Here is a 19,051-nt window from a genome sequence, read left to right on the forward strand (position 1 = left end):
TCCGCCGGTGGCCGAATATGCGCGGCAATGATAAGAGAACCGGGCACTGGGTATAATGGAGAACTGTGCCCTTCGACTCGCCGGACACTGCCGCTTCCGAATGCCACCGATCGAGATCAAGCGTGCTAGATACGAAGCGGTGGCGAAGCTCGGATCTACGGAGAAAATTTCACCCTCGGGAATTCGCAATCGAAACGAAAATACCTGCTGTCGGATTGTGGATCTTTCTGCATATATTGCACAGCTTAGTTTTTAGATGAAATAACTCGGATGTTTCTTGTAAGAAAAATAGGAGTAAGATAGTGTTAATCTTTGAGCGATATCCTGAGACTGTCGACGACTTCACGAAATTTTTAATTAGCCTGCAAACGTGTAAATAATATATTATATGTAATATATATGCATATTTAATGCGTATATATGTATAATATAAGAAGAAATGAACTGGATAATTAATTTCTTTGTTTATAATGATTGAGTATGATATTTTTAACACATCACATTACTTTAATCAAAAAAATAGCTCAAAATAGCTCTACAAAATTTTTTTTCATAGGTTCAACTATCCTATGTTTATAGATTAAAGTTTCCTCGTTAGATTAGTCTCGTATAACTTCAAATACGAATTTATATGGTCGTTTTATTAAGCTATGAATGATTAATGTACTACCAACTTTACAGTAAACTTGTAACGAGTAAAGTTCTAACACGTTTTAAAGACAGTTCAATTTGTAACATTTTTTTAGAAAAACTTCATTTTCATTTTTCATCTACTATATTATGTATTTACAAAAGTAATTAATTAATGCTGCAATAACAATGAAATTCCACTTATTTGGATTTCATATAACTTTCTCATTGTGTCTGCTTCAATCGTGCCCTCGAATTCATAGCAGTATTTTTACAATAGCAACGGTCGTTGACAAAATTTAATAGCGTTGCGTATCGACGAATTTTGAAAATCGGAAATATAGTGTCGAAATCCTTTCCTGAACGGTAGTATAAACTTTAAAGCGACGGCTGCCATCCCGTTTCTTTATTCGGAATGCTAGCCGTCTGATAAAAGGTTATCTCTTTCGCGTTACGGCGCGTAAAAAACTATAAAACTTGGTCGTATAAAGTATATTTCTATCTGTAATGGTTTCCCGGATAGCCTCGAGGTGGGCGATTAAACTTGGATTTCGCTGAGCCGTAAAAAAAGGAACGTTCCCCTCATTTTTGACTGTTAAGAATTGCGTCCGTTCCAGTGAATGCAGGAAATTTTGCGGACTGCTGCCAAGAAAATGTGTCTCAAAAGCGATTTTTAAACGGTCCTTGAGCTATCCTCGTTCTTCCTTCTTTCTACAATTCGTTTCTCATAAACGTCTATTAATACGTGTATTTATTAGAAGGATTATAACAGAACTGCTCGTAATTATGGTATCTCAAAGATCATATACTTGTTTCATAAAATCTGTATAAATACAACTTTGTGCGAAATTCTAATTAAAGGAAGTTATTCTACGTAAATTAAGTAAATCAATTATTTTAAATATTATTCAAAACATTAGTTATTATTTCAGGAATAAATATATCTTAGAAAAAATTAATTTACAGAAAATGTGAAAAAGGAAGTTAATATTATATTAAATTTATCCAATCATCCCTTTAATATCTACACTTTTTACGTGAGTATAAACAAGTTTTATGTAACACAAAATTGGTAGATATCAATAACTGCACATAAATTTCCAACGAATTAACAAATTTAAGGAGATCAGATAAACTATGAAATACATATAACATATGTTGTGTCGCAAAGAGTTAAATTGATTAAAGAAAGAATAAATTCTGCCGCCATTTCTTGCAATCGGTGGAAGAAAATTTCAGTTTACATAAAGAACCTTCATCCGTTGATCACGATTAAAGTATTTTCGACAAACTCTGCACTACAAGCTCAACTGTTAATGGACCAGCTGGATTGCGCGAATTACATTAGTTCCGTTTCGAATATTAGAAAATGTCTGTACACCGTCCTAAACTGGTAAGTATAAGAGGCGTTCCGTGGCATCGGTTGTTCGCGTCGTCCTAACGATCTGTTTAATGTCTCCAGTACGAGGGACGCAGTGGAATGGGAGGCGGTTAGCTCGGTTAAAGTGCTCCGAGAGAAATTCGTGCCTGTAAAATCGGGGTCGTTCATCTCGGCGCGGCGTAGTGCGATCCGCGATGCGGTCGGAAATTTCGATAGTTCGACGGGACTTCGGGATCACGATCGCGCCGGCCAAAAGCAACTATTGTTGCGGGCCAGTAACGAACAAGCGGCCGACGCGGCGTTCCATCGAAAGTTGTTAGCGTCTGTCGCGAGCCCATCGTTTCTGAACAGTTTGCAACCCGCTAAATGAACACGATTATGTCGCCGGGCCAACTTGCAAACGCCCGCCCGTTGATGCCGTTTTTTTCAGCGAACGATGCGACATCTTGCTGCACTTTACGAACACATAAAACATCAATTTTACGCGATTTCCAGAAAAATTGCTGTTCTGAATCCGAATATTATATTAATAGACTATTTTCATTACAATTCTGTCCCGATCTCCTCGCGATGGTGAAAAAATCCTTTGCATTTATTCGCAATTCTTTGGAAAAATTATTTCATAAATAAATACATTGATGGTTTGAACGTTTTCTTATATTTCACAAAATTTCAAATGCCGTAACAACTTAAAAATTTGTAATCTAATTGTCAAAAATGCTGAACTCAAAATAAAGATATCAGTAGTATAAATCGATATTCTTCATACTTTGCTAAATTAGTTATTAGAGCGACAAATTCAATGTAACGACGGTAATATCAAAACATGTTGAATATTATATTTTGTGCGGTATGGTTTTAAGAATCTTTCCGTGAAACAATGATCTACTAATACCAAATACATTTCTATTTTTCTTCGATTAAAGCATCACGAAGATTTAAATATGGCATACGACATGATTACGAGATTCTGTTTGTAAAATATTGCATTGCTATCTCTAAATACATTTTTCTTTTTCTTCCATTTTATTAAAGCGTGACGAAGACTTATTTAAACAATAATAACACGAACAAAGTGTAAGACGTTCTTTATTTCTGTAAAAAGATTATGTTTGTAATATCTGCTGTCATAGTGAAATATTTAATACTCAAATTTTCTCTGAGATGTTAAACATTCTGCAATTTTGTTATGTGCAATGTATGTGCACATAGATAATGGACATAAATAATACGTATAAATATATGCACAATATTTAAAAGTTAAGAATATACGTACTTACAAAGCACAAAGGGTTGTCGTACACTTCAGAAATGGAATTCGGTTAATATTCCGAAAAACGAAATCAATGTGCATATTTTTGCCAATGTTCCGAACTTTCTATTTACGTTAGAACTTTTTCCACGAGCATGGCACGAATGGTCAACGAAAAGATATTGATCCTGATTCAATGCGTTCGCGAATTATGCGTAACATTGATAAAGTAAACCATGTTTGGTAATTAAGCGCGGGTCGCTAATTACGCGAAAAGTGCTTTAACGCTGCAGAAATCCGGCCACTCGGACCTAATTTCGAGCTTAATTCCGTTTCGGCCGCTCTGACTGTCAATTACGATGAGTAATAATAAATCGAGCGCACTCGCGATCGCGAATAGCCTTTCTGTTGCACGCGTTTTAATCGGAGCCGCCTCTAATGTGCGTAAGATGCGAAGTTAATGATTAGAAATGGTGTGGCCGAAATTATAGATACCTTATAACTAATCTGAATCGATTGAAAAGATATTAAAACGTTTATTAGTAACGCTCGTGAATGTAATTCAGCAAGAAAATTTAATACTTTTGCGAGAAAAATTTCAAAGAATAAAAATATTAAAAGAATTTAGAAACACCTATGTATATTTATTTGATTCACTGAAGTTGTTAAAGAAAGAAGGAAATTATTTGACACATCTCTGTTGCAACTGACGAAGATAAGTTTCATTTGCATAAAGATCCACAGTTCCTTATAATTGTTGTGAAGATGTAAATAACATAGTCAATCTTCTGTGAGAAATTTGTAATTTGCCAAATTTTTACCATTTTTAAATGTTTTCAATGTATATATCCAACCAAAAATCTACACAAAATTTCCTATTATGTTGCCGGAATCTTTGCAGGTAATTAAATAAAAAATTGCTAAGAGTAGTTTACACAGTATTATACATTATTTTTGCAATTAGATTAGGCGGTTAAAATATTAAAATATATAAAAATATATACATTGATAATATAGATATTTTTATATGTTTTAATATAACTGTTCAACGTTTGCAGTTTAAAGACACTTGTCAACCTTTTCGCGGTTCCGTTATTCGCGCACGGTCCCGTTATTCAATTTTTCGAAAGAGAGTAAACAGGATTGGTGAAATTGAAATTCTTCGCCGTGTCACGATGGGTTTCGTTCATGTCGCGTACAAAGTGCGTAAAGTGAAAAGTACACACGGGAAATTGGACAATTTGGAAGCACTTTGTGGTAAATTGCTTATGGTTGCTCGCGTGGCTCCAAATAGGACGTCAAAGAGACCGACGCCTGGTCGAAATCCTCTTGAACATGGAGCACGTAGAATGCGTTCGAACCACGGCCAATCCAATCAAACCTTGCATGACACGACAATATATATGTGTACCTGCTCGTGTCGACCTACATTACAGTTTCCGGTACACGGGTCAAGTGGAACGGTTCACTTATGGCTCGACAAAAGCCGGATCACGAGAAAAAAAGAACGCGAATGATAGATCAAAATATGGAAGCGGAGCACAATGGATCGCGGAGGAATTTCCATCGGAATGTACTGCTATCGGGCGCTGAGCTCGGAACTAACGATTCTTCTACCAGGACTGTACTAAACGTTTCAAACGAAAATAAGATATATGTTAGTTTCGATGATAATGTTGCGAAATTAACACGTTCAACCTGGCGTTTACCACCGGTGGTACGCAGACATTGCATTTTATTTGTACATATATTTCACAATTCGTAAATAAAGTTTGATAAGTACTTTGTAACAATTTCACGCAACAATATCTGACTTCGGACTCAAGCCACTGACAATAGAAAAAAGAGCGAAGCAAACACGGGCCGCCAGACGAATACACAACTGATAATATCGAGCCCTCCGATCGTATGGACTTCGAAAAAATGCGCCGGGTTGAACGTGTTAAGATAATATTTATTATTTTATGTAACAGTAATTTCAAGTAATGGATTGTTTCGTTGTTTCTCCTATTTCACGACAACAATTTTATTTAAAATAAATCGGAGAATAATATCCAATGAAATAACAAAATGTAACTAAAAGACTATATACTCATTATAATTTGATTTCTTCGTTTCCATGCTACAAGGACGCAATTTTTATTTCTTGTACGAATTCATTTGATTTTGTTCCTAGACTTTGATAACAAATATTAAATTTTGTTTAAAGTTAGAGGAAGTAAATATCATCCGTATTTAGTAGATTATAATCATTACAATTTAATTTAATAATTAAGATTAAAATAATAACAATTATTGTGTGAATAATATACACGTTCCTGCAGTCAACAACAAAAAGGAACAAGCGTGCTCTTAGATCACTTTCAAACTAAACTGCTCAAATTATCAAGTAAAATAATATGTTGTGTCAAATGAAATAATGCGATGTTAAATGTGCCTAGGTTGATGCAAACAAACCGTTCGAAATATGTATTGGGAATTATGCTGTTTAGCGAAAGATTTCTCGACAAGCCGAAAGAATGGCGAAATTTCGCCCCCTCGAGGTTTTTACTCGATCAAACTTCGCAACTGCTCGAGCAACTTGCTCGAAACTTTTCAGTAAAAACTTGTACTCGCTACAAATCTCCCGGGGTAGTAATTATCACCTTCTTGTAGTACTTTACGCAAAAATGTTTTCCGCTCAATTTATCTTCCCTGTTGTTTCGATGCCAGAACTTCGTGGTCTCGATTCCATCGAAAATCGCTCGACTCGTGTTTTGCTGGCCGGTCTTTGTGGGCCAGTATCTTGGCTAAACCTTCCCACTCCCCCCCAGATGTTCGGCAATCGATAGTTCATTGAAACTTCGCGAGCGTGATCAGTCAACATTACCGCGCGCGCTTAGTTTTAGCGTCGGCGAGTCTTTTGTTTCGCGACTGGCCCGATTCGGCCGGCCGAAATTCGATGAATAATTCGCCGACGCTGAAACGGAAACATACTTTCGCATCGACACGGGGGATCGATGGGACGAATAATGCGCGGAATTATGGATACACCGGGGAGGCATCCACTAATAAGCAATCACTCATAGCTCGTCGAGCATTCTCGTTGCTAGAGTACTAATTTCGAGCCCAATTATGAATGTGACATTCATGCACGAAAATCCTGTGCCGCGAAACGCCACCAATTGCCATTTTCACAGAATGTGGCGCGCGGACCAAATTTTAAAAAGTTTGCTATTTTTATTCTCTGCGAAACTGAAGTTGCAAAATGTGTGGGAATATTCCTCGATATTCAAGATAACCGCTAAATAACTGGAGCTTTGTGGAACCTTTTCTATGTTGCTTTTTTTTTATAGATTATACAGCATCCCTTAAAGAAAAGGGCTAGAACGTGTAAAATATATTGTGGTTTTCTATTCCAGTGAGAAGTCAATTAATGCTATGGGAAAGAACTCGTACTCGTGAGCGGGAAAAATGGTGTGACAATAAATTTGAGAGATGTTATTTTTCACACGTAATATTGAAAAAATATCCATTAATTACGCTCCCGAATAAAACAATAAAAAATAAAAATATGTATCTGTGAAAGTTATATTTATTTTATATCGTTCGGTCGAGTGGCCAGCCTGCATTTCCGAGCGTAAACTGCAAATCGATCGGACATTTCAATTATTATTTAGTCTACCGAATTTTATGAATGTAAACATTTTCTACCCCTTTCAAAAATATACGCAGATATTTCGCACGAGTTTGCAGTTACGAATGGAAACGTCGCGATAAGCAGAGTACAATGCCGAACTTCAAAGAGAAAATTCTACCAAAATTATATTATATTATATATATATGCATCGAAACGCCCCGTGAACGCGGCCACATTTCAATAATCGCGCCGCAACGTGGACAACCGAAAAAGTTCGCGGCTGTAAACAAAGTCCGCGAAATTTCCATAAAACCGGTTCGAGGCAGCCGCCGCAGTTGCATCGCAAAGCACGAAAATTCCTACGACGAAAGAGTGCCTGGCACATGCAGTCTCACATGCAGTTGTACACGAGGGAGGATGCGCCAGCACAACGGTGCTCGTCGGTGGCGCAGTGCACCGTGGGCGCGAGTTGCACGCGCAGCGGAGAGTGCACGCGCAAATACGCGCTCCGAGAGAAATTCTTCATAATGGATGTTATGTGCCATCTGTCTGCGCAAGCAACGAAAACCATTCTGTTCTCCGGAGAACGCTTAACGTCCCTTGTACTCACAGGTGAGAACCATCAAGACTTGTTCGCTCGTTTGTTCGTCCCGCTTGTATACGCGTCTCCTCGGAGGCAAGAATTTCAACGACGACGACAGGCGTATTTGTATTCGTACAACGAGATCCCCACGCCGTGAAATAAACGCGCAGAATGCGAACGAATAAATTTTTCAGGTTCTACGCTTTCGACCAGCATCCTCGTCACCGGAATCGAATTAACGCGTTCGCTCCGATTATTTTTATTAAACTCCGGCTTTCTGACATTCATACTCCACTAGTCGCCAGTTTACGTTTTAATACCTCTTTGTCGCAATTCTTTAAACGTTTCAATCTATTCAGCGTGTTTAGCGAAGAAATAACAGAGTCGGATAAAACCGTTAGAAAATGTGCAGAATAGTAATAGTTGAGATCATGTTCCTTTATTTAACAATAGAGTTACCAAACACGTGATTGGCTTTTAATTTTTCTTCTACAATTATTGATATCATAAAAATGTTTCCATGAGAAATTTTCAGATATTTACAAAGTGTAAATAGATCGAATTTTGACAACGTTATAAAATGATACTTTATAAATATTGTCCTGAGATTAGAGTTTGGCGATACTAGTGTTAATTATTCAGAAATACGTGTTACTTATTTTTACTGTGTCTTGGGATCTAATTAATATGCTCTATAATTTTTATTAACACTTGCAACCATATATACTCCTAAATTAACAGGGAAAATTTGTTAACCATATAGAAGACCATAAACTGTGGTTCAGTTTCTATGCACAAAAGCTTTTCTTCTCAAAAGAACAAATAACTTAAATAAAAAAACGTTTGCTCCACCTAGTTTGTTAAGTGATTAAATTCTATTAAACCTTTTCAACATTAATACACCGTTAGTCAGATGACTTACGTTTCGATGTTTTCTCGCGATGAGCAACGGAATTTTAGAAACGCCTCTAAAATTTTTAAACGTGATACGACACGCCATGGGAACGCAACCGGTTGTAACATAAGCAAACCGTTGTTTTTAATTATAATTTTTTCAGACTAGAAATTTTTCGCAATTCGAAATGGACTACGGCGAAGTTCCTACCTTAATTAAAAGCCAACTTCGATGTAATTTCAGCCGCAAAATTCTAATGTAACAATTTCCCTGTAGGGTGCACGAAAGTCAATTACAAAGTTTAATTACGAAGTGATAGTAATATGCAGCATTCGAGACAAAGTTGCGTATACTTCATACACAGTATTCTAGTCGCCATGGTTGTAATTATTCTATTATTTCAGAATTTTCTCTAGTTAACCGTCGAGAATTACTAGATCCGCATGACAAATGCAGGCTTATCCAAAATATAATAGTATAGGATGTTCTCTTTCTCAATAAAAGAACAAACTATTTTGTATATTATCGTTCTTTTTTTATTTGATCATATTTATTTTATTTTATTACTTTTTATTTAATCATATGCACTCCCTTATTGCAATCCATTGATTTACATGACTCGTCACAGTTCTCTGCTACAGTTACACATGTCAACATGAATGTTAATTATATCCTACAATAGAAATCACATGTTAATTATGATCTATTTAATTGTTACCCATGTAGACACTAATGACCTTGCAATTAATGCAATTACGATAAAATAGATGCATTGGCAGAAATAATAATAATAATAATCACAGGAATTACTGTATTGATCTACACATCCAAAGCGGTAAATATAATCGATTGCAATGATCTAAAGTAAGATTGTTGTTCATTTTCTCTCTTATCACGTATAATAGGTTGACAAATGCATAAAATTCGCCATCTAATAATCGAAAACTTACAACGGGGTAACTTCTTAGAATTGGACTAAACGGAATCTGATAAGAAGAAGATTCTTAAGAATCCTACTAAAACATCCGACACATAAAAAATCCGTAATTTCACGAAACGATCCGCAGGATCACCGTCGATATTTGCAATAGCATTCCGTAGCGATGCGATCCACCGACATCAGAAAGAAACAATTTATTTGATCGGCGAGACTCGAGCGTCAAAGGGTTAATTTCTAGCAATTAAATCGGGACGATCTATAAATTCCTGAGCGTCATCGCTGGTCGAACGATCGAGACTGGATCCCAAACGGAACGGAAGCGATGGCGGTTCCTGGCCGGGTCGACGTGAGAGGAGAGGAGAGGAGAGAGGAACGAGACGTGCCCGGCATCGCAACTGCATACCGGGCGCGCGCGACGCGCGATTTGCAATCGTTGCACGGTGCATCGTTGCACCAGCCGCGTCACGTCGTCGATCGGCCACGACGACACGCCGCACGATGGGGAACCGTGGGAAGGGAGCAATTAGCAATTAAAATCAGGGGTTCGGCGATTGATCGCTCTAGCATGATACCAGCCTGTCCTACGGGCCAATCGACTCTTGGATTATAATTACGGGCGCTAATTGCAGGCACCTGCCACCCGTCTCTCTTTCCTGCGGCCCATGTTCCCACCCTATCTCTCTCTCTCTCTCTCTCTCTCTCTCTCACTCTCTCACTCCCTCTCTCTCTCTCACTCCCTCTCTCCCTCTCTCCCACTCTCTTTTCCCTATCGGCGAGGTGCTGCGCGATTAGTACGCGGAAACAGGGTTAAAACGTTCTGAGAATTTCATTTCCGGAGGTGGTGTTCGACTCGTGTCTCTACTTCCTAATAAATCGATCAGCAGACCAATAATTCCCCCGGAAGGTCCCATACAGTGAAAACAAGCGCGATTTTCGATCAGACGTGCACACAGAATTCTCTATAGCACCCGGATACGTTCAACCGGATGCAGCGATCCTTCTTTCTCGTATTTCATCCGAGTGCCATCGGCATAGTGCGAACCTGGCTCTGATCGAAAGTCTCAGTTTTCATCCGGAATCTCGATTGAAAAATTTCGAGAACGTAGCCTGGTTCTACGACTTGCAAGATTGGCGCTCCGCGAGATGTTCGAACTTTGAAGTTGTTCGATTAATGAAACGATTTCAACCCGGGGACAGCTCGAACTATGAAGTGGTTCGATCTTTGAATTACAGATCGCGACGTTCGTTTTGGCGATCGCGAATTCTTTCGATTCTTGTAATTTAACTTAACACCTCGTCTTGAAAACCTCTCGATGCGAAATCGAAGCAATTTGAAACGTTAAAGAATTCACAAGGAATATGTATAAACTCCATAAAATTGGCAAGTAGTGGATAAATGGTTTAGCAATTGTCAGAAGTATTAGATTAAATCTATGCATTCAAAGATATGTTTATCTTTTAAGACAAGATAATTCTTCTACTTTTCATTGTTTTCATTTTGTTGAAAGTTCTCTTTCAGACTCACCATTCGATTGCAAAGATTTCGGGGACCAGCAATCACAAATAGGAAATTAATATTCATAAAACCGGACCGTCGGCGAAGCTTAACTGGCAAAACTATTATTTCCCAGCACGTGTTCGGTCAAATTGACGGCAGCAATATGCGATTTTGTTGTTGCGCAGAAAACGGAAAGAACGCCGCCGGGATGGTTCATGGAATTCTAATAAACGTTCGACCGCGATGGGTAACGCGAAAACGAGATTCTGGGACAGCCGGATCGTCGGCGGGACCATGAACGCGTAACGAGTATACGTGATTCTCTATCCCATTTTCGTCCGTTTCCCTTTAGCCCCGTTTTCAACCCGTCCACCAATAGCCTCCGCGAGCGGCCAATACCGGCGCGGAGATGATAAAGCCGGAGCCGGCATGAAATATCGGGCCACGGAAATATATTTGTAACCGAACTCACGTCGTTTTGAGCGAAGGTTGGCGTAATTGGCCCGTCGCTGGCTTCCCATTTGTTGGCGATGAGGATCGTCTCCGCCGTTTTCTGCTGCACCGATTTCGACTCGTCGAGCAACGTCAGCTGGTAAAACTCCTGGATATCTGCAACAGCCCGGAAAACGGGGGAGTCATTAATATGGGATCGACAGGTTGCCTCTTGACGCGGCTGAAATATTGTCGCGTCTCAGATACCACCTCTGTTACCTAATGAAAATTTTGATCGACTCGGCGCATACTACGTGAACCATGTCTGTCGCTGTTATTCAAAGAAATCATGGCGCCCGAAGCGACCCCCTTGGCACTACCTCATCGACAACTTCAAATATTTCACAAAATTAAGGTACGTCGTTTAATCGAAATATTTTAAGCAAGTTTCAATGTAGTAATTACCTAATAATTAATAGTTTACTTAGTAGTCTAACAATATATAGTAACAATATAATAGGTTACTTAATAATCTAACAGTTTACCTGAAAGTTTAAATATGACCCGTTGCGGTGTGGTATTTCGATTATGAAACTTATTATGTGGGCGGTGTATTTGTTCAAGTCGAATTAGCTGTACATCGTCAGTAGTTAAAGTTAATTACGACTAGCTCCGCATTATATCCAGTAATATCAGTACACAACGTAATGACATAACTCCGAAATTAACTGCGAAAATTACTCGCAAGAGAGCAACTAATAAGTAACACACCTGAGGGCGATGATTTAAGGTTACTCGAGAATGCTGATTTATTAATCCTTCGAGCGTATTCTGAATTCATTTAGACCAATGACGAGCAATCTTTTTACTTGTCGTGAACCAGAATTTATCGATCGGCCATTATTCTTAAATTGAAGTGGACCATGGATTGCTCGTGATTAATTTAAACGACGCCATGTAATCGTTGAAAAGAATTCCACGTGTTCAATAAACATTATACAAAAATTACCGTTTTACTGACGATCCGTAGAACAAGAGGGCAAATTCAACCAATTAATTTCTTGGAAAATTACAACAAAGACTCGATCTCTCTTCTCTGCGATTAGTAGAGCACCAGCGGAGTGACCTTTCTGCAATGAATTACGTCGAGAGTTGTCGCGAGATGTCGTGTCGTTCTCGGTGCCATACTGAAGTAAGCACAATAAGCTTTCGCATTATACGAAAGGGACGTTATACTGCCCTTTAGTGTCTGCTAGCTCGGAGGGTTACATAACAATTTGGAAACGAACAAAGTCAAGGAATAAATGAAGATAATGTAAGTCTTGCATTGCTAATATTATATTTTTAATAGACACGATTAACTGTATCATATGATGCACGATTTCTTAATTATTACTCTTGGTTCTAAACGTTAAATTAAGATACACAGATAAACCGTGTAACATTTCCCGAAAAAAATAGCACAAGCTTTCAAACAGAATATTTTTAACCCAAAAGATAACCGTTTCTACAAATAATGTTACCATCGCCTCGTAATTCTCTTGACCAGTGCAGCATTCATGCAACCACATATGCGCCGCGCGCCATTTCGAAAGAGCCGGCGCGCATATGGGCCACCCAGCTCGTAAAATGTAATTAGGTCGCGAAATAACATAAATGGCAAAGAAAAATGTTTCGGAAAAAAAGGTGCCGGTTGAATTCGTTCGCCAAGGTCTTGCCGGAGTGGTAAATTCGAGGTTACACGTTACCCGGACACTAAATGTCGAAGGGGCCGCTTGTTACTAGCCGCGAAAAAATTCTACGACTTTAATTAACGTCCCGAGTTTTTGTCGCGGCAAACAGAGGGGCCACGGTCTCGGGAACGAACGAACGAACGAACGGGGGCCCCTCTAATTTTTCGTTTTAATTCACACGTAATGGCATCTTCTCGCCGCTCTCCAATCTCGTGGCTGGAAGTATGTCGTCGCCGCTATTTATGCAACCGACAGGAATCTTCTTCCCCTTTTACACTCCTGGGAGTGCGGCGACGAGTTCGTCGTCCTCCGTTCGCCAGTAGCGTTGCAACGGCGGCGAGTTACAAAGTAGAGAACTCGAAAAAAAATCGCGTTTGAAAGCGACTCTCGGGAGATTTTTTTTTCAACAGAGAAACCGTAATATGTCATTGGACGTGATTCTCCAATGAATACCGGCGCGTTCGCCTTTTTCGCGACGCCGTTTCTATTTCGTCGCGTCATCGATGCGATCCGTAAGCAAAAACGAAAGTAGACGGAGAACTAAAAGGATTTTAGAGTGAAACGACGATCTCTTTATTCGGGCGCCGCGAGTCGAGGCGCGATGATAATTAATGGCACACGCTTCTTTTCGCTTTGACGAACGAATCGAAATGAACCGAGCGCGACGCTGCGGCAAACAACGGGAACTCCGTTGGGACAGGTTTCTCCTCTCTACTCTCGACAAGCTCGTTCGATTAAAAAGACACGTGGTACGTATGTTGTATTATATTGCGTTACCGGCTGGTTGCTCGCTTTTTTCCGGCCATGTAAATTGCGGTTAGGTATCGCGGTGCAGATTTTCGAACAGCTTTCGAATGCTGTCAGCGTGCTGCCACGCATCGATCTGAACCGTTTGCCGCCGCTTTTTTCTATTCGACACACGTTCGGTTTCGGGAGAATGTGTAAGCGTAGACCAGATGTTTGCTGCCGGAAGCGAAAGAATTGCGACAAATTTGTTTCTGTCCGACTCTTTCCGCTCGCAATTTTTCGGACGGTCTTTGATAATAGCTGGAAGCGAAAGGCGAATTCAAAGAAGTACAAAAATGTATCACGGCGATGGATTAGAATGATGAAAAATGTATTACAGAGATTCAGAAATTTTCAAATTTGATTATTTCATGTTTACCCGTTGTTGGTGTGGTATAATACTGGATGGTTTCCGGAAAAAAATTCGATGGTCTAAATAAAGTATAAGGTTTAACCCTTTGCACTCGAAACCATTTTGATTATAAATCTAAAATAGTTTTTCTAGCTTACAGTATCTCCATTTTACGTAATATAGTTGGTATTTCGTACATATGAAATTGATTCTTGTGATTCATACCAACAGTTTTACAGTTAACAATTTTTTAAAGTTTGTTGGTATAACAATTATTTTGGAACGTGATATAATAATTTCAGTGGTGCCTCAGAGTCACCACTCGAGTGCAAGGGGTTAAATGTTCGTTTTCAACACTTATAATTTAATTTAGTACTCCATATGAAATTGTCAAACTAGTAAGTAAATTATTTCCGTTTGTTATATACGTAGTGTCTCTAGGAAGATTTATTATGAATGGGATTATATATGTGTAGGACACAGTAATAATTTAATTAATATTTAAAGACTCGCAGTATTGCGAACTTACTTTTAGTATTGACGTAAGCAATACTAAAAGTTTTCGACAAAATAGAAAACGTTAACTATATTTACATCCAGATATACATGTAGATATATGCCTTCCGTCAGGATGAAAAAACGGCACGAGTTACGAAACTTGCACAATAAGATCTCACTGTACTGCAGAGCAACAAACAACGCGTATAGAGGTCTGAACAGGCAATAACTACGCGCCGCCAGATGAAACGCAATATTAATTTCAGCGCCGCCTCATAGCAAAACAAATGAAAATCGGCCCCGGCGTGAACGTGTTAAATATATTAGTCGAAGCGATCCGCGGGACATAAGAATAGTCTCAAATATTAAGAAGCGAAAAATGAATAATTTATTACTAAAACAAATTCGCTTTCGTATACATACTAATGGTTTGTGTATTCGAGAGTTACTGTTATTGGTTCGAGGTCGCTCGCTATCCTAATATTTACATCCGGAGTGGGGATAATCCGTAACCGTAAATTTGACATTCTTCAACCTATTTATTCGGCTGTGTCCGGACGCGTACAGACGTGTTTCCGATATCCTCCGTCGATCACTTTAATTCGACATACTATTTCGTTGTAATATTTAATCGGTACACTTCATTATTGGGGTTATCGATCATTTGGTCATTCGGTCATTTTGCCAATCGGTTATTTGGCTATCCGGTCACATTACTAATCGGTCATTTTACTAAGCGTTTATTTATTTAATCCGTCAATTGGCTAATCGGTTATTCGTGTAATCGATCATTTAAACTGAATCATGGGTTTGCGATACCGGACTGTTCGCGAGTGTTCGCGTGTGTTAGTGGTTGCTGTTTTGTGAAACCATGTGCAAGGTGCAGAGTTGGGGAGGCAACGTCTGAGCTTGTTAAAAGATTATAAATCATCTACCTCGTGTCATCAAGTAGTAAGTGAATATTTAAAGAAATTATTTTTCGTATTACGTAGGAAGTGTAGAAATATTTAACAAGTACAGTGACCAAAGCATGGCCGAGCAATCCTTTGAGTGATAATCTGTTTTTTAGTTAGGTACATTTACTGTACCGATATATTAAATAATTTTCTTCCGATGAATTGTATTGGAGATATATAAATTGGTGCTATTGAAAAGCCGAAAATAAATAAATTTATTAATGAAATAAGTTGAATCTAATATCGCAGCCATCGATTTGCGTAATTAAATAGCTAATGAAAAAGGTTGTACGCTTTGCAAACGACAATATATGAAGAGCAATGTATGTTAAAAATTGCTTTTAATAACTAATATACTAGGATGGAAACTATGAAAAGAGCGTTGTTGTTTAGTTTCTGTTTAGCTGCGACGCACCTTTCATAGTTTTCTACGTCATAAATTCAAACAGAAGTTCTGCTGTTTTCATTCAGCTCGAGCTTCAATTTCTCGCCACTAGAAGCGCTGCTATTGCTGACAGAAGCAGCGCCATTACTTCTGTTAGATCGAACGCGTCATTAGGATCCAGTGGTCGATTATTTGCTTTTAGAGTAATTAATTTAAGTGTTGCAAGTTGACAGTAACAAAATATCAAAGATAAAGTGATTGCAAACGCGATGGTTCGATCTTTGACGAAGTTCTGATATATTCATAGAATATAGGTGAGTTTATACTATTGTTCCGTTACCCTTTGGCAGAATTCATATATTGCGTTCTTTTGCGCCGAGATATTTACAAATTGTTTCGTGTAATTAATATTTCGAAATTGATAAATCATTTTAACGTAAAAATGGCTTACAATTCGAGTATTCTATTCGATTCTGACTAACTGTAATTAGACGTGAGAAATGTTCTTCTTTTGCGCCGGTATTCCATTGTGTAATACGATTGCGCAGTAGCGCTACCTATTACAATTTACGCGCGAAATCGTAGTAGAGTCACGGGCGTTTTGCGTTTTAGAATTTACAAACATTTAGTTGATTTAACAGATCTGTTATTGCTTAGATGTATGGAAAAATGAAATAAACACGGAGAAATCATAATGTTTCCATTAATTAACACTAGTTACCTGTCGATTCGAAAGAAAAGTGAGGTTGAAATTTTTTTCACTTATACGTTAACCTGTCTCCATTATTTCGCTTTTATTGCGCAATAGAAATTATTATAGTAGCATTAGTTGTTATAGTATTATTATTATAGTAGTTTTTGTTATTAATAAATTGCTATGCCAGGCAGAAAATTTATGTTAAGGTTATCTTACCATTGAATTTAATCAAATTTCGTGTTATTTTTACAGATTTCAAAACGACATACGATGCAGAGATCCAGAAGCAACACGGTCACGGATCTGAAGGTTTACATCGATAGCTGAGCTCGGGAGGCAACATTTCGTGCTTTGTAAAGAAGGAAGGGATGTAAGTATCGTATTCATCATTATATAAGTTATATGAAATAATTCGCAGAAATTAATAAGTACGTGTACGATGTTGAACACATTTTAACGTCTCTGTGATTTTCTTTCTGTTTCAGATCTCTAACGCAGATCCCTCCTCCCAACAAGTAGTGAGTCAATATTTAAAGAATTTTTCTATAACGTAGAATTGTAGAACCCTTTGACGAGTACAATGGTCAAAGGATTGCTCGGCAATCCTTTGGGTGGTAATCTGTTTTTTAGTTAGGTAGTTTGCTCTTTCTGCTCGCTACGATTTTTCTACGATTATTTCAAGTTTCAATAATTTTATTTCGAAGCTGACGATAGATTGATCTTTTAGAACACGCGTTTATTATAACACGAATGTTGCAAAAATTATATTGGTAGATTTATCGTACCAATATATTGAATAACTTTCTTCCGTTTAAGTGCATTAGAGATCATGTGCAGAAAGACGTTTCGCGATAGGTGAAACATATTTGATACAAGTTCAAGATAGAGCTCCATCTTGCTACGAATTTACTATGAAATATATTTGAACATATCTTTAAATTATTATTATGAAATTATTATTATAAACATATGAAATATATTTGAGCGTATTTCTGACTTATTATTATAAAATTATAATTAAATATATACTCATTTTTCAATGAAATAACAGCAGCTTAGCCCGTGAAACTAATGACTTCTTTTTTAGATAGGATTTTCAGAGATCTGAGGTTCCATGTTCGTTGCTCGAATCCTTTCGAGTGCCCAAGTGTTACTCGAAAGGGAGCGAGCAATGGCGCATGGAACGGTATTTAATGATCATAACCAGCGACTGACATTGACTAGTGCATCGTACACGACGCAGTTTCAACTTGTGTGTGTGTGTGTGTGGTTAGGTAGTGGTTTCTGCGTCGGTTTTTTGAAATCGGAATTAGTTCGAAGGAATCATATTCCATTCGATCCATGCCATGCAACGTGGATCTATATGAAATATGTATGCAACGAATGTTCATTTACTATTCTTATCGGTTGAAATGATTTAATAAAAGCTGGCAAGAGTTTTGAAAATTGTATTTCTATTGAAATAGTATTTACTGCCGAAAGACGAGCATTACTAGTCGATTATAATCACGTACGAGAAAATAAATAACAATTGGCATTCGATTAAATCGCAATGATCGCTACCAGTGTCAGTCGATTTCAGTAATTAACATGTACCATAGTTGAGAGTGAATGTGATCATGTTGGGGTGTCAGAGGCGTCCCGGGACGTTCTCCGCAGGGTATAGCTCCTCAGCGTATGTGTGCCAATCGTGAAGCGAATGTGTTGGTGTGATTGCTTTGCTATTTTTTAAATATAAGATTAGGTAGGATAGGTAACTTGCCTTAATGTGTGTGTGTGTAAATTTGTTAGGTAGGGCCGAAACTGACCATCGTTCTCTTTCGGGTAGGCCGCGATTCGTCCGACGGTCAGTCACCGGTAGGGCTCAAAGGGTTCGATTCGAACTTTATTCGAACGTAGCATGATGTTCGATACATGGCTCGATATCGATCCTTTGAAAATTCTCTTAGTTTCCGCGGTCGCGGACGCGTACGCGCGGGAATTAGGGCTTTCGAAACGAATCGATACCGGCTCCATTGCACCAGCAGGATTATGGGCTTTTTCCGAGACATTGTTTTTGTTTCGGAATTCGTTGGTTTTCCACTAGCTGCGGAGCACGTGTAAGGTTCTAGGTTCATCAGGCGAATCGCCGAAGAAAGAAGAGGCTAAATGCCGAAGAGGCCTCTCCGACAAACTGTCGAGAGAGGCCACCATATTTTCGTTACCACTTTGCCATTGTACTCGTTTGTAAAAATATTAGTTGTAGTAATAGTAGTAGTAGTATAGTAGTTGTAGTATTAATTATGGACAGACCTCGCCGTCCCAACGGTCAGCGCAGATGGGCACGTTCGTGATTTTCAGTAGCGTTGCGAAATAGTCACGCGTTGCTTTAATTTATTTTGAGCAGAGACAAAAATTAGCGTTGCGAATAAAAT

General features: G+C 38.4%; 1 protein-coding gene across 7 annotated transcripts in view; it reads right to left on the reverse strand.

Annotated features, from left to right (window-relative positions):
- The window catches only part of Dlg1 (MAGUK family member discs large 1), a 630,693-nt gene that overhangs the window by 571,131 nt on the left and 40,511 nt on the right, over nt 1-19,051 (reverse strand). For all 7 annotated transcript variants that reach the window (XM_078194782.1, XM_078194778.1, XM_078194784.1 and 4 more), the window contains exon 2: nt 11,271-11,407. In XM_078194782.1, coding sequence (XP_078050908.1) covers nt 11,271-11,407 — 137 coding nt within the window. The remainder of the gene's footprint in view (nt 1-11,270; nt 11,408-19,051) is intronic.

This window comes from Augochlora pura, chromosome 11, assembly GCF_028453695.1.
Source record: "Augochlora pura isolate Apur16 chromosome 11, APUR_v2.2.1, whole genome shotgun sequence".
Classification (NCBI taxonomy): Eukaryota; Metazoa; Arthropoda; class Insecta; order Hymenoptera; family Halictidae; genus Augochlora; species Augochlora pura.